General features: G+C 39.8%; 1 protein-coding gene across 1 annotated transcript in view; it reads right to left on the reverse strand.

Annotated features, from left to right (window-relative positions):
* The window catches only part of tenm1 (teneurin transmembrane protein 1), a 183,792-nt gene that overhangs the window by 115,601 nt on the left and 52,518 nt on the right, over positions 1-15,673 (reverse strand). Inside the window, exon 4 of the mRNA XM_085361549.1 lies at positions 11,446-11,684. Coding sequence (XP_085217675.1) covers positions 11,446-11,684 — 239 coding nt within the window. The remainder of the gene's footprint in view (positions 1-11,445; positions 11,685-15,673) is intronic.

The raw sequence follows: 15,673 nt of genomic DNA on the forward strand, positions 1-15,673 counted from the left end.
GTATATTCAGCCTAGATCTACCTCCAACTCTATACTTCTGAATAACTGTGCAATCAGTAACGATAAAAGCACACACAATGTTATTCATGCACTCTGAATGGGGCTGCATTCATTTTCGCTGTACCTTTTGTGCGATGAACATAAAGATTCTGACTCTATTTCTGTTACATACTTTGTCACTAGCTTTGTTACTTTTCTACATTTTAAAAACACCACAGGAACTTTTTGACCAGACATAAGGTAATTTATTAAAGCACTGCAAGTGCTCTAGCTCCTATAACAGCCACTTTTAGTCTGTCACCAATGTCTGGGACGTTACAAGAAATCCTTTATGTAGGTTTGAAGTCACTCAAAATGTTTTTATTTGAAAAATCTAACTTTTATGCAAGGTGACAAAGAATTATACTGAACACGATGACAAGGTTGGAATAAAATAAAATAAAATAGAAATTTTGTCCTTAAAAATGTGTTTTATTATCAAACGAAGTCACGTGTCAGCAGATAGAACTTTGCAAATCTTTGGTATTCACCTAATGTTTCCTGAAGTGCTTCCCACGAACCGGTTTGACAGGCAGTTGGACAATTCTCACATATCACATGGTCATGCTGTCTCCCCAAACAGCTCAACAGGGTTGAGAGTTAGAGAGATTGTGCTAGCCACTCCATCACAGGCAGAGACCACCTGACTTTGTTTCTGATCAGCTCTTAGAAAGTACGGAGCCACCACTGTTTTAAAGCACAGGCTTACTGGGGCTCAAGCTGTGGGGTCTGACGATGTAAAGGGTCCAAGTGGCTTTAGGTGGGGAGAATAAAATTCACCAAGAGGAGAAAAAAAATCAACCTTGACTTTTTGCACAATGGCCAATTCTCATGCTTCTGGCAGGCGTCAAACTCTTTCAATGTCTGTGTCGCGCTTTCATGCTGCCCAAACTAATCTCATGCTAAATAAGAAAGCCTTTACGACAAAAAAAAAAAACTTGTAAAATTTAACATTATTTTTTTTTCTTCCAGGTCTGAACAGCAGGCTTTTTCCACATTTCTTGCCTCATTCACTTTGCTCCGCAATTTCACATCTATTACAAACTGAAATGTCCGTAAAAAAGTCATACCAGTGAGTGGTGAGAGACTCGCTCGCATGTCTAGAAAGTGTAATAAAAGTGCTTCGATAAAACATTATCAAGAGCTGAAGTTGTGTTTGTTGCTTTGAGCTGTGCCCGTCTGCGGAGTTTATTTAATAGCTGCGGCATCAGACGGCAGCAGGATCCATCCACGAGCGTCTTCAAAGCGAGAGAGTCATGCACATTTACATAGTCGGTACAACAGAGGTAACATCATCATTATTCACAACTATTAATTATTCCCTACACAGAGATGGGATCAATCAGGTTCTAAAGGCAAATGAGATTGTGTTCGTTTCTACTCTGCATCATGTTCATTACTGTGTACGCATTAAGCGTGGTTGATGCTTTTGCAGTTGGGATGCGGTTGAGAGGTCATTGACCTGTTTACGAGGGAACTGGCTGTGACTGATAGACGTCCACAGGGCATGGCACGGGGTTGGAAAATAGAGTATTAGCCTTCTTGGTTCAACTTCTCAGTTATCTTCCAGAACACTCCCGCTTAGCACCACCCAAACAACCCTAATGAGCACTCCTCCAACATCTTACTTGATCCTACAAATGTTCTTATTTTTAATCTGGACACCTCCCTCATATGTTCTTATATCCAACACTGGTTCTCTTTCACCCATCCTAATAGTTTCTATTCAGTGGTCAGTCACATGTACAACATCTCTGCCTCAAAGGTAAGCATGCTGGAGTTGCCTCCTAACTGGTCATTTTGAGACTGGTGCCAATTAATACAGCTGCCAGCTCCTATGTGCGGTTACCCCTTCTGAAACTACAGACCCTTATGTACTTGTCCTCTTGCTCACATTTCTTTTATTCATTTTAAGACCAGCTGGTGCTGTTCTGTGAAGGTAGCAGGCTACAACCTAATGTTTTTTATGGCATTTTCCCCACGAGGTATAGCCCTCGTTTTTTTACAGAACGATTATTCTGACGAGTTTCGAAACAAAGTTGTTGTTGTTTTTCTGTTGTTTTCTTTTTTATGGCCATTTTCAGGCTACAATCAAACCCACAGAGGCTGTTGCTACACACACTCAAATAACCAAATTTATTGCTTCCTTAATCAGTGCAACAGTTTTTTGCATAATTGGGATTGTTTTGGTTTTCTAATTATAAAAACATTACTTCACGTAACACAATGTTCCACTGGAACACAGGACTGATGAAAGTTCATTAAAAATTATGAATGATTTATAATTAATAGTCACTTCTTTTAAATGTCTGTTACAACATTTGTACTAAATGAGTCATTTTGATACAAATAAATCTGTGTTTGTCAAACGTTTCACTTTTCTGGGGTTAAACATCGATATGGATTTATGTGTTTTAAAAAAAAATATAACAAGCCCCACTGGTAGGTTTGTGGGGCTTGTATCAGATAGGCTGGAAACTGTAATGGAGATTTGTTTGTTTTGTACGAAGGTTTTTCTTAGTCTTCCTAGATAAGCTAGATATTAGATTATTGGTTAATGATCTCAGACATGATTTGTAAATCATTCATAGCCAGTAGATGCTCTTTGTTTGGCTCACATTAGCTCAGCAATCGTGACAGCAGTCGGTAACTGCAGTGTCTATACCCTAACGTCTTCTGTCACACTGTGAAAGCAGATGAAGAGTAAAAATTATTTTGCCTTGATTGTAACATCAGCTGCTACATTTTTAGGCATTGTATATAAAAACAGCAGCAGACAACACATTAGACTTTTTTTTGTCCATAAACCTCAGACTCTGTTTCGTGTTTTAAATTCCATTGTAAATCCTTACACATCCACCAGCCTCACACCTTCTGCCACCCTCTGTAATGACTTTCTAAAGTTCTTTGTAAACAAGATTTCCTCCCTGCAGTCTGTCATTCCATCTTCACCTTCCAATCCCTGTGTTTTGTCTTTGTGCCATTCTGCCTTTAATCAGTTCGAACCAATCTCTCTCTCTCAGCTGCATGAAATAGTCTGCAAGGTTAAGACTACCAACTGTTCCACCGATGCTATCCCCTCTCGGCTTCTGAAGCAGGTTCTGGACTCAGTCGGACCTTTCCTTCTGGTCCTGATCAATGCCTGCCTCAGTTCTGGTTGTTTTCCAACACCCTTCAAGCACGCTGTTGTTCAACCTCTCCTTAAAAAGCCTAATCTAGATCCATCCCTACTCTCTAACTATAGGCCCATTTCCAACCTCCCTTTTCTGTCTAAAGTACTGGAACGAGCCGCCCTCACGCAGCTCCAGCTATTTCTTGACAATAACAATCTCTATGAGAAGTTCCAGTCTGGTTTTAGAGCTCGGCATAGCACAGAAACCGCCCTTCTGAGAGTTTTTAATGATTTGCTTTTAACTGTTGACTCTGGTTGTGCTGCTGTCTTAGTAACCCTGGACCTGACAGCAGCCTTCGACACTGTTGATCACAACATACTGCTATCCCGCCTTCAACATTGTGTCGGTTTAAAGGGCACTGTCTTAAAGTTTTTCCAGTCCTATTTGAATAATAGGAGTTTTTCTGTTCACCTTGGTGAACTGTCATCTCCCAGAGCTCCTTTAACCTGTGGCGTACCTCAGGGGTCCATACTAGGCCCCCTGTTGTTTATTCTGTACTTGCTCCCTCTGGGCGATGTGCTCCGTAAACATAATGTGTCCTTCCACATCTTTGCCGATGATATTCAGATCTACCTCCCTCTGAGGTTGAACTGCAATGTTTCTTTGCAGCCGCTACTCTCCTGCTTGTCTGACATTAAGACTTGGATGACTCTTAACTTCTTACACCTTAATGAAAGCAAAACTGAAGTCATTGTGTTTGGGCTTCCTAAAGATCCCAACTTCTCTCTTGACTTTTTGGGACCCCTAACCTCCGATTGCACTTCTTCCATTAAGAGTCTTGGTGTTATTTTTGACAATGCTTTTAAACTTGATAAACAAATCAGCTCTGTAGTTAAGGGATCTTTTTATCATTTGCGGATTTTAGCCAAAGTCAAGTCTTACCTTTGCAGGAACGATCTAGAAAGAGTGGTCCATGCTTTTATTACTTCACGGCTAGACTACTGCAATTCCCTCTATGCTGGCCTAGATCGTTCCTGTCTACATCGCCTTCAACTGGTGCAGAACGCTGCCGCTCGCCTGTTGACCGGTTCAAAAAAAAGAGACCACATCACTCCGGTTCTCTGCTCTCTCCACTGGCTCCCAGTTGCCTTTAGGATTGATTTTAAAATCTTATTGCTGGCTTTTAAGGTTTTAAATGGCACTGCACCTTCTTACCTGTCAGAACTCCTTAGTACTTATCGCCCCAGGAGATCTTTGAGGTCAGCCGACCTGATGCTTTTAGATGTTCCCAGGTATAAATTAAAGACAAAGGGAGAGAGGGCATTTGCTGTGGCTGCACCCAGACTGTGGAACAGTTTACCTCCTCACGTCAGACTCTCCAAAAGCCTAGAAACTTTTAAAACCGCTCTTAAAACTCACCTCTTTTCATTGGCTTTTAGAAAGGTTTAATTTATTTGTTTTATATATTTTTATTTTATTTTTATCAGCGAGGTGTTATTACGAAATTGTGTTCTATTGTATTTTTATCTGTATTTACTGTACAGCACTTTGGTCAGCCTTGGTTGTTTTTAAATGTGCTCTATAAATAAACTTGACTTGACTTGACTTGACTTTTTTGACAAATTCTAGCTTTGATTTCATTTCAGTTTATGAACTCTGATCTGCATATATCTAAAATTTGGAGATAATTGCTATGAACAAAGAATTAGAATAATACAAATGCAGATTTGTGTCTTTTATCTGTTTTTAAAAGGTTTTTGACAGGAAACAGCCAAGAAAATGATTATATTGATAAATGGAGGCTTACTGAATGATATTCAAAGCTCTTTTTTGGATGTCAGCTGCATTTTGCTACATTCTCTGTCAAGATGATCTCACACTGCTTTAATACTGTTGAGGTCTGGTATCTGGGGAGGCCAGTCCATCACTGATAGCGTTCCCATTACCAGATGGTATTGTGTGATGGATGAAAATCTGACTGTAGTTTCTGTGTTCATAACTCAAACCTCAACACAACTAACTGAAATTCAGCCCCAAATAATGACACAGCCTCCACTGTGTTTTACAGATGGCTGTAGACACTCGCTGCTGTACCTCTCTCCTGACCTTTTCCATACAAATTGACAACTAAATAAAGTAAAATCTAGATTCATGACTCCATCAGACACTGATTTTTAGTCCAGTTCTTGTGTAATTTGGCTACAACAGCCTTTTCTCCCTGTTTCCCTTCCTCAAGAACAGCTTCTTCACAACAACAATGCCACTGAGACCATTACTGATGAGGCTTCACTGAACAGTAGATGGATCAACTGAAGGGCCAGATGCATCTTTCAGCTCCTCTGTCAGGTCTTTGCTGGATTTTTTCCCCCTGTTTCTTAAGGACATGACTTTCACATACTGTTCCTTTGCTCAAGATAGCCCTTTAAGTCTGCCACGTTGTCTTTTATCCTCCACTTGTCCGGTTTCCTCAGTTTTTCTAAGGACGCACTGCACACCATGCCAAAGTTTTCATCTAATAACTCTCTGGGAATCAACTTGTTGGTGCAAAAAATTGTTTATGCCTGCACCACTGTGTTATCCTGGGGGGGGGGAAGGGGATTTTATGTCAGTCTGCTCCTAACAAAGTCTGTCTGTCTGTTAAATGTAGATACAGCAGTGGTTTATCCCTTGATTTAGTTTTTTATGCTTTAATGATTCGTGGGTCAGTGTTCGCAAAGCATAACAAAAACCAAAAAAACAACATTGCTCTGAAAATGGGCAGGTAAAGAAATGAGGAGTGGCTTGAGACTTTTGCACAGGACTGTTAATCAAGACAATTTCCTCCACTGTTTTTGTTGCATAATGTTCTCCTCAAATCACATTTGCAGTTGCCCAACTTGGAAGCCAGGGAGGTCAACAACATAGAACAAGCACTTCATTTATGATAAGCTGTAATCAGCTCGGAGCTTTGAGACAGACAGGCCTGCTAGGACATTTAGAGGAGAAATCCACATTGAGAGGAAAGAACCTAAAAGCCCTGCCTCAGTTTGAAGCTGTCAAACATACCATGTGTTATATTATACATAAAATTAAGATACTTTTAAAAAAAAATTATAAATGTATCTGTTGATTTTCTGATAGCAATTGATTTATCAGAGTGTCTAGAGTGTGAAATTGCTTGTTTTGTGCAACAGAAAAATGATTTAAATCACCAATTTATCACATTTAGGAATACGAAACCAAAACATGAATTTCATTAATCTTTACAAATAAAAAAAAAAACGTTATCAGTTCATTTTGTTGTCAACTTTAACTGAAGTGAAAAACAATTTCAGCACCGTGTACATAAACATTGGAGCTGACAACGGAGAACTGATTAATCATGAGAAGTTTTCAAGCACAGCTGCCAAACATTTGCTTGTTCCAGCCTCCGAGACTGGTGTGCTACTTTGCCTTTTATTCCTGTGAGCAGAATATATTTGGAGATTTGGAAGAAGCCATTCACTGGAAGGCATTACCTTAGGCTCTGGAAAATCAAATTAAGACAATAATCTGTGGCTTTATCTTAATGGAAATAACCATTAGCTCTAATAAACACATGTTTTTTCTTTTAAGCACAGTTGGAAACTGCACTGTGTTTGACCTCTCTGATTAATATGCAACGTTTAAGGGCAGATGCTCGGATTTGCCATCAAACTGTGAAAGTAGATTTGCGCAAAGGAAAAAAAGACATGAATGTAATAAACTTAAAGCCACTAACAAGTCATTTGGCTCTTTATGGAACTAAAAGCCCCAAAGCGACACACACTGCACAGCAGAACCACAAAGACGATCATAGCTGAAAGTGCACGCTGTGTCTTTGTGCATGCATGCGTGTGTCTGTGTGTGTGTCTGTGGGACCAAATGTGATTTGAAGGTGATTATTTGATTGCAGGGTGCTGCTGACTTGCTCATGTCACCTGAATCAGAAGCTTCTCCCTGTTGCCATAGAGATGATTATCATTCACAAGTGAAACATCCCACCCTCTCTCATATTTGATTGAGCAACTGAGGATTGTAACCATTTAAAACAGCAAGACATTCATTAATGCAGAAAATACTCTAATTAGCTTTTTCTGACAGCATGATAAAGCAATGGTAGGTAGTTTTTTTTCCTTCTTCTTCTTCTTTTTTAACGCAGGCTTAAATGAGGCTCAAAATAGAAAAATGAGTTACGGGTAGTGTTGTCAGTAGCAATATTCTTCAAGATTACAGATGCAATCTTAATCTGTCCTCTATCTCTCCTTAAATGCCCCTTTCACTATCATAATGCCTGCCTCTCATATCTGATGGCCGTGTTGTGCTTAATAACAAGCTATGACTTGGGGAGGGAGGGGCGCGTTGGGGGATAAACAAATTAACAAAGCTATTCGCAGCCCCTGCAACACCAGGGGGTATGGGAGGAGAGGAGAGAGGGCAGTAAAGGAAGAGAGGATGGCTGCCTTAGCTAATCACAACAGGGGGCACACACCGCAATCACTTAGGCACTGCATTATCTCCGCAATCATGCATCGTCCTATTGTTGTGCTAATTGGAATTCTTAATTTGAAATACAATATTATTGCTTCATTATTTGGTGGGTTACTTTGCTTCAAATTAATAAACAAAGTCACATAACTTACACACAGAGCTTTAGACAATAAAGACGATGGTTTTCGAAGGGTGTTAGGAACGGCTTCCCAGCTGTTAAGAAACCGCTGGCAGGACGGCGCTGACCGTTAAACCGCTCGTCCACTCCGCGTCCTCACAGAGCACGCGGGATCAGTTACAAGCTTAGTTACACGTCGAAGCACTGTGGAAAGCAGTGTAAGGTTTGGCCGAGAGTCATGAAAAAAAGACGAAGATTGAGCCAAAACTGACAGCTGCGTTAAAACGATTTCCACCGAGGGGAGGAACCCTCTCCAACGCTCTGAAATGTTAGGCTCCAGCTTGGCATGCCTGTAAAGGAATATGTCATGTTCATATCCTGCAAATAATCAGCAGTGTCTGCGGAATAAAACTGCAGAAGATATACACACAACATTTTACCTACTGCAGGATAAGGAAAAGAAAAACTATGTGGGGCATCCATGAATCTACCTTCTTATTAATCCGCAAAAGGTTTGAAGAGCCAAAACAAGTAAATGAATGAATTGGAAAAATAAAGCAAAATAAGTAAATGTTAGTTTTTCAAGTCAACCTACATAAAACCGGAAGAAAAGCAAAGACTGTCAGTATGTTTGACATCTCGCTTGACTTCAATTCACCTAAATGACTCATCAGTTATCCACATTGTTTCTGTTGGCTGTCAGAGATAGTTTCTGCATTTAGTGAGTGAAAAAGGTAAAAATAATTTAGCTGAGAAACATGTTCAACATGTAAAACTAATAAATAGATATAACATAAGTCTGACAACTGGATACTGGATACGGCAGGCACTGATCATATTGTGAAAAGCTAAACTAAAGACAAACATGACCTCATTTTCAAAGCAGAGTGAACTCATTTCATTCTGGATTATATTATGATAATGAGAAGAAGCGATTTGAAATCAATAAACGGGCAAAAGTCAGCACGGCGAGTATTTCGATGAAGATGAGAAAGTGCACTGGGACATTTTTTTTCTTCCCCTCTTCCTGTCAGTGGCTGTTAATTAATTCATTAAAATTACTGAATCATTATGTAATGAGAGAACCTAATCATCCTGTGGCCTGTGTCTCAACCTCTCCCCCTAGACAAAGACATTAAGTCCATGACCACTTTAATCTTGCAATTTGAATGCCTTTGATTTACAGGCTAACATATCATCTGTGCTTACATCCCATACGTCTTGGTGCGGTTGCCATGGTGACGTCAACACGGAGATCAATCACTGCCAAACAGGAGTGGAGCATGACACCAATTAAAAGGTGATGTCGTCTCCGAGTCATCACTCACACTCCTCACTAATGCACTAATTACCGGGGCTGGGACATTAATGGAATAGCATGGTTCAGCCTGGGGATTAATCTGCGTGGATTCGCTTGTGTATGTGTGATGTCTGTCTGTGATGTGTGTGTGTGTGTGTGTGTGTGTGTGTGTGTGTGTGTGTGTGTGTGTGTGTGTGTGTGTGTGTGTGTGTGTGATTAATGCAAACCCCCCGCCCTGCTCCAGCGTGACCTTGAGCACCACCACAGGAGGGAAATGAACTAGCTGGGTGGAGGGTTGGGATATCTGCACTTGGGGCAGCGGAGGGGAGCCGATGTGCTGCGGTCGAGGGCCCGGCCAAGGTTGAGGCTAAGCAGGGAGATGAAGCAATTGGAGGGGATCGATGATTAAATTTGGTGTTTGACTTTGACAAACTCTGCTAATGATCTTCCAGACCACAGACCTACTCAACAACTTTCCAGTTTTTAAGACTCTAATTACTGCAAAGATAGCTTCAGTCATAAAAACTGAACTTGATCTGCTTTCATGAGAACATTTAAATCCTTTGCACAAGGAAAATTAACAAAACTGCAGTTTAACAGCACTCCGTTACAATTAAAGGTATGACCAATAAACGCCCTGCGGTGACAATACAATTCAATTATTAACTTCACTATTTTTACACCTTCCCATCTAAGTTGATTATTGATTTATTAAATTCTCCAACTTTTATTCCTCTCCAGAACTGAGTCTGATCCCGTATTTCCATTTAGCGTCACACAGATGCAATTACTGTTGAACTTTTATTTGGCAAACATTAATTTTTACATGGTAGTGCAGAGTAGAGTCACATTATTTCCTTTGTAACTAACAGAAGACTTGATGAAACGCAATCAGCCATGTTTTTGGGCGCTAAACAATAATACAATTTATGTAATTTAACTAATTTAAGATGAGACTAAAATATAAAATTTAATGCAAGAAGACAAAATGTAAGAACTTTTATATTAATAGTTATTTCAAATAGGTTGTTGCTTATTGCTACTTATAGCTTAACTCTTGCTGTTGTCTAGTTTAATCTATAATAGCACACCGTATTTAATATTTCATGTGTAAGTAAGTAAATGTTATTTTTGTAGCACATTTAAAACCAAAAAGTTGCACTTTTACACTAAAACTAAAACCGAATAAACAGATTCCCAAAAAATGTATGCTAGACACATTCACAATATTTACATGAAACAGTCCAACAGGTACCAATCAACAGTTTCCATAAGCTTGACAGAAAAGCTTATCTAAGCCTTTAGCTTAGACTTAAAAACAGTCACAGTTCATGTTCATGTCTGAGGTCATTGGGGAGTTTTGATGCAACAGCATCAAAGACACAAGCTCCTTTTGAAATAAGCTTCAACCGCAGGATGATCAGGAGTGATTGAGGAGCAGACCTTAATGGTCTTGAGGGGACATATAGGCACAGTTTATATGTTAAATCTGTGAACTAGTACTTTGTGCAGCGTACTAAAATGCAGGCAATAGTTCAGCAGCCAGTGTTGAGCTTATTAATTTTAGGTTATCTTGGTTTAATAGTGAAAACGATACAAAACAAAAGGGATGAAAAATAACCAAAACAAAGTGCAGTAATGACATTTACAAAGTTGTGATTAATCTGAAATAAAATGTGGGGGTTAAATAGGAAGTCTTTGCTTTTAGCGAATGAAAAATCTAATTAATTAATCATTAAAGGGGAAAAACAATCGACAAATATGTAAACAGTAAAAAAAAAAAAAAGAAGAAAAGGTGCAGGCAATTAGGTGCTAAGCTTAGACAAACCTGGATTGATTAATATAATAAAATCACCAAGGGAGAAGTTTAATAAGGTTGTGCAACTTTGTGTAGCTGTGTGTATGTGTGAGTGTGGGAGAGAGACTGTGTGAAAAACATCAAATAAGTCACTGCATGTGTGGATTCCTCAAATATTAGTTTTGTGAGCTTTGGTCCAGAACAGCTAATTTACAATTTAGAATATCCTTCGGAGTGAAGACAATGCAATACTGCTTCAAAGTAAGAGCAAAAATTTCAGCAGGCCTGCTTTGATCCCATATCGATCGCCCTTTCTTTTTTTCTTTCCTTTTATTTAAGTTCCTATATTTATATTACCCTTTGAATACAGAAACATTGTGCATGCGTAAGGTTCCCTGTTAGAAGGCTACAGTTTGTTTCTGTATTTTTATTGCTTCCTTTTATGATTTAATTAGGCACTCTCTTGGCAAGTCCCACAATTTTCCAACTCCTCTAACAATCCCTTTTGAAAATGTAAATTTTCCACTAAACTCAGAACTCTTCGTGCTTCTCATTCATGACACGGGCTGGGTGCGTGACGGCAACTCACCGATGACGTAAGTGAGCAGCAGGGCCAGGGTGAGAGTGAGGAGTGACGCAGACAAGGCTGTGCACTTCCAGTTGCAGCAGCGGTGAGGCTTGTTGAAGGTAAACAGTGGTCTGGTCACGCTGCTGCGCGGCAGAGGCCGAGGTGGAGGGGAGTACACGGTCCCAGAGGTCAGGGGGTATCCCTGTCCCGCCCCTGACAGCAGAGCTGACGAACCAGACCCCTGCTTGAACAGGAAGTGTCTGCAGGAGAAACATACATAAAAGGTGTTATTGCAAAATGCAGTTTACCGTTACCTTCCTCAGTTACTGTTGCTATGCTTTCTCGCGGTCTCATGTGCAATTTTCAGTTATAACACCGGGACATTACTACTCTAAATTCTATTTTTTTTTTTTGTTCATGGAAAAAATGGCTTTTAGGCCCCAGCCAGAAGCAAACAAATCATGCTTTTCATTTTTCGCCAGGAACTGCTAATTATGGCAGTTGACCTGATAGCTATTACTCATTTTAATCAACTGTAGCCAGCTAATTAAGCTAACATTGGCTCTGGTAGTTGGTTCAAAACCAGAATTTTCACTTGTTAAAAAAAAGGTTTTTTGACAAGTTTGGTTTTTGGGTTCTTTTTTATTAGAGGATTTTGTTTTTTTTGCATTTGATGAAGTACAACAATTTGATAATTACTGAAAATGACACAAAATGCCAAAACTAGTGAAACCAAATGACCATTTATTTTATCGCAAATAGCTGAGCCAGATTAAGAAGCCTGGATGGATTCATACATACAGAACTAAAGGATCATCATTTCTTATTTACAATGACAACATCCAACAACATGAAACAAACATACATGTTTAGTGCTCGCCTCTGTCAGTGCGCCCCAGGGCAGCTGTGGCTACAATGTAGCTTGCAATCACCTGTGTGTGAATGTGTGAATGACTGAATGTAGTGTAAAGCGCTTTGGGGTCCTTAGGGACTAAGTAAAGCGCTAAACAAATACAGGCCATTTACCATTTACATGTTGTGTCTAATATGGCTGACATTACCATGTAATACCAATCTGAAAACTGTACAATTATCTTTTTGTGCTAGCTACAGGCTCCTTTCAGACCATCCATCTCTTTGCATTTCTCCCACCGTCTGATTTCAAATATAATCTATTAATAAAGCTAACTTTCCAGTAAGGCTTTTTTCAGTTATCAGATGAGGGAAGAAGCCTAGATGTTACCCAGCAGTCACTTCCAAACCGTTGCCAGTCCCCTGTTAAAATCCTGATCTTGTATAATTTGAAACAAGACTTGCTGATCTGTCATGTGGCCACCTATATGCTGCTCCTCTCTGCCATTGAATGAAGAGTGTAGTGCATTTAAAGCTACAGAAACTCAAACAGCCTGTTTTTTAATGGGGCTAAAACCAGAGATCTACAGCATACTGATAGTAAAAGAAAAGAAAATCTGGACTTTTCTCAGTTGAAACTTTAAGACACATTCTGAATGAAACTATTATAACATGTAGCTTTTAAATACTGTATTTTTCACCCCAATTACAGTACCTCACACATCACCTATTCAAGTGGAGAAAGCTTGAAAGTTCTGCTAAGCAGAGCTACGGTTAAGCTATGACTGGACCGTTGCTCTTCAAGGCGACAGGTTAAGCAAGCGCTGTATTAATTGCTGCCCTAATCTTACAAGCGAGGAGCTGTTCTGCATTCGGCGCTCTGCAAAGTAACTCCTACCTCTGGGACCGCTGTTGGTGCTTTTCTAAAGCAGATTACAGTACACAGCTGGAAACAATCACAGTAACCATGCAGGCCTATCTAGGACAGTGCTTCAACGCTTCAAATCAAATCAAATCAAATCAAATCAAATCACTTTTATTGTCACATCACATGTGCAGGCACACTGGCACAGCACATGCGAGTGAAATTCTTGTGTGCGAGCCCCACAAGCAACAGAGATGTGCAAACACAACAACACAAACGAGCAAAATACAAGAATGGCCAACCTGAAACTAATAAATATATGTACAATATATAATAGTGTATGCATTTCTGGATGTGTATACTAAATATTTTCCTACGTGTGTGTGTGTGTGTGTGTGTGTGTGTGTGTGTGTACACATTTTTACAAATTAAATAGTAAAAAAAATAAAATAAAATAATAATAATAATAATAATAATAATAATAAAATATATAAAATATACAGAGTTGAATATGTGCAAAACAAGTGGCATTTATATACAGTGTGGAGTGCATAATGCATAATGTTCACCAATTAGCACAGTGCAGACATCATTTTTCTCAGGTATCTAGTATCATATTCTGATTCTATTCATGCAAATCTGTACTCGGTGGATTTCAGTCTCACGCTGATGCACGCCTGACTGAAGCTCATTTAAAGAGCCCCCAAGGTGGGGGACTTTAGAAGAGACCCTATCTCCCACTATTTTTTGAATGATGAATACAGACTCAGGTTTCACATATCACAGAGAGGACAGACTGTTCCACTTTGCCCATGCATGAACACTCAGTCCTTTTTTGAACCTGTCCAGAATAAGCACTTAGTGCTGTGCAAAAGAAATTCAGCTAAACTGTTAATATCTTACGTGTTTGTCTCCATTTGTGTGCCTGTAATCTAAGCAATCTGTTAAACTTCCAAGAAAAGCATCATCAAAAATTAATACAGGAAACAAATCCAAGGAAGAAGAGTAGTCTGAGGAAGTCCCTAAGCGCTAGGATTCTACTTGTAATTTATAATGTGTTCTGGAAAGCAGGCAATTTTTGTGGCAAATGTATACCACATACATTATTCACAGTTACTGCATTATAACAATCAGACAACGGACAGTATTGGAATGTACTGCATGCAAGAAACAGCTATGTAATACACTTGTAGCACATTATAGATAAAGTATAGGCTGACAGGCTGAAAAAGGGCATATATGACCAAGTATTTCTCTCTGGTGCAACGTTATGAGCCACTACTGTAATGCAGAGCAGCACTGATATGAAAGAGAATGAAGCAGCCCTGGCAGCCAAGGATCAATGACTTACCTATTCCTTTTTTGACTCATCAAAGCGACTACTTAAGTTATACGGCTGTATTCGTTAAACGACGATGAGGTTTATTCTCATTATGAAAAAGAGTGTGTTAGATTGCCACTGATGATAGGAAACTAAGCTGCGGGGCAATTAATCTAAGTAGCATTTTATCTATATTGTGTTTGGATAATGGGGGGCGAAGGTTGGATGGTGTCAGATGAGAAGCAGGGAATGGAAATTATGCAACGTGGAAAAGTAGATCTGGGTAAAGCAATTATAAGCGATTCCAGCTTGATCTGGCCGTACCGGATCCCATCAAAAAAATGAATAAAGACTGCTGGTGGTGGGAAACAAAGGATGGCTATGAGACAGCATCAGAAAGAGAAAACAGCTATGAGTCATTGTCTTATTCTCTGCACTGTGTGCGTGTGTGTGTGTGTGTGTGTGTGTGTGTGTGTGTGTTTTTCCAAGCAAACAAAGAAAACAACAAGAAAATATCTCTGAGCTCCTGCAATTCACAGACAGCATTATTGCTCCAGATTACTGTGTGCTCTCCAGGGGTTAATATTGGCTGTTGGTGCGATATGTTGGGGGATATGTGCAGTTCGCCAGAGTGTTATTCTGTCCATGCAGTAAAAGGTGCGAGGTCACAGGCTGCCGGCAGGACATCAGTCTCTAAAGGGACCTCACAAGACAGGCCATTAAAGTGGTGCCAGACAACAGACTGACAACATCGCTGGACTCCAGACTCTAACGCTGTCCTCACACATGGCTAAACTACATCCATCTCCTTTATCCATTTAACTGTTATCCTGCCCTGCAGGCGCATTTTACTTAAAAACAAGAAAACTGGGGCGACAGTGGACTTCTCCATGAAGGACTTTGAATTTCAACTGAGAACTATAAGCTTTATTGAAAAGTAAAACAGGAGAACAACATATGTCTTCCAGGTGTTCGCATTCAAGAGGACACGCTGGATGTGAGTTGATGGTGACCTTGACTTTCGATCTCTCAAAACACAGTCAGTTCAGCCTTGAGAACTTGGTGAGCATTTGTACCAGACTCAAAAACATTCTTGTGAGTACCTCCAATAGATATTGTGTTCATAACAAAGCGGCAGATGGGAGGACATACGACCGGCCAAACGTCAAGTCTGTGGCCACAGCTGTTGCAGCATCAAAGCAGTCAAGAAA

The sequence above is a fragment of the Diplotaxodon limnothrissa genome, linkage group LG2 (assembly GCF_057381915.1).
Source record: "Diplotaxodon limnothrissa isolate DT_005_m linkage group LG2, D_limnothrissa_male_GT1.1, whole genome shotgun sequence".
NCBI classification, from domain to species: domain Eukaryota; kingdom Metazoa; phylum Chordata; class Actinopteri; order Cichliformes; family Cichlidae; genus Diplotaxodon; species Diplotaxodon limnothrissa.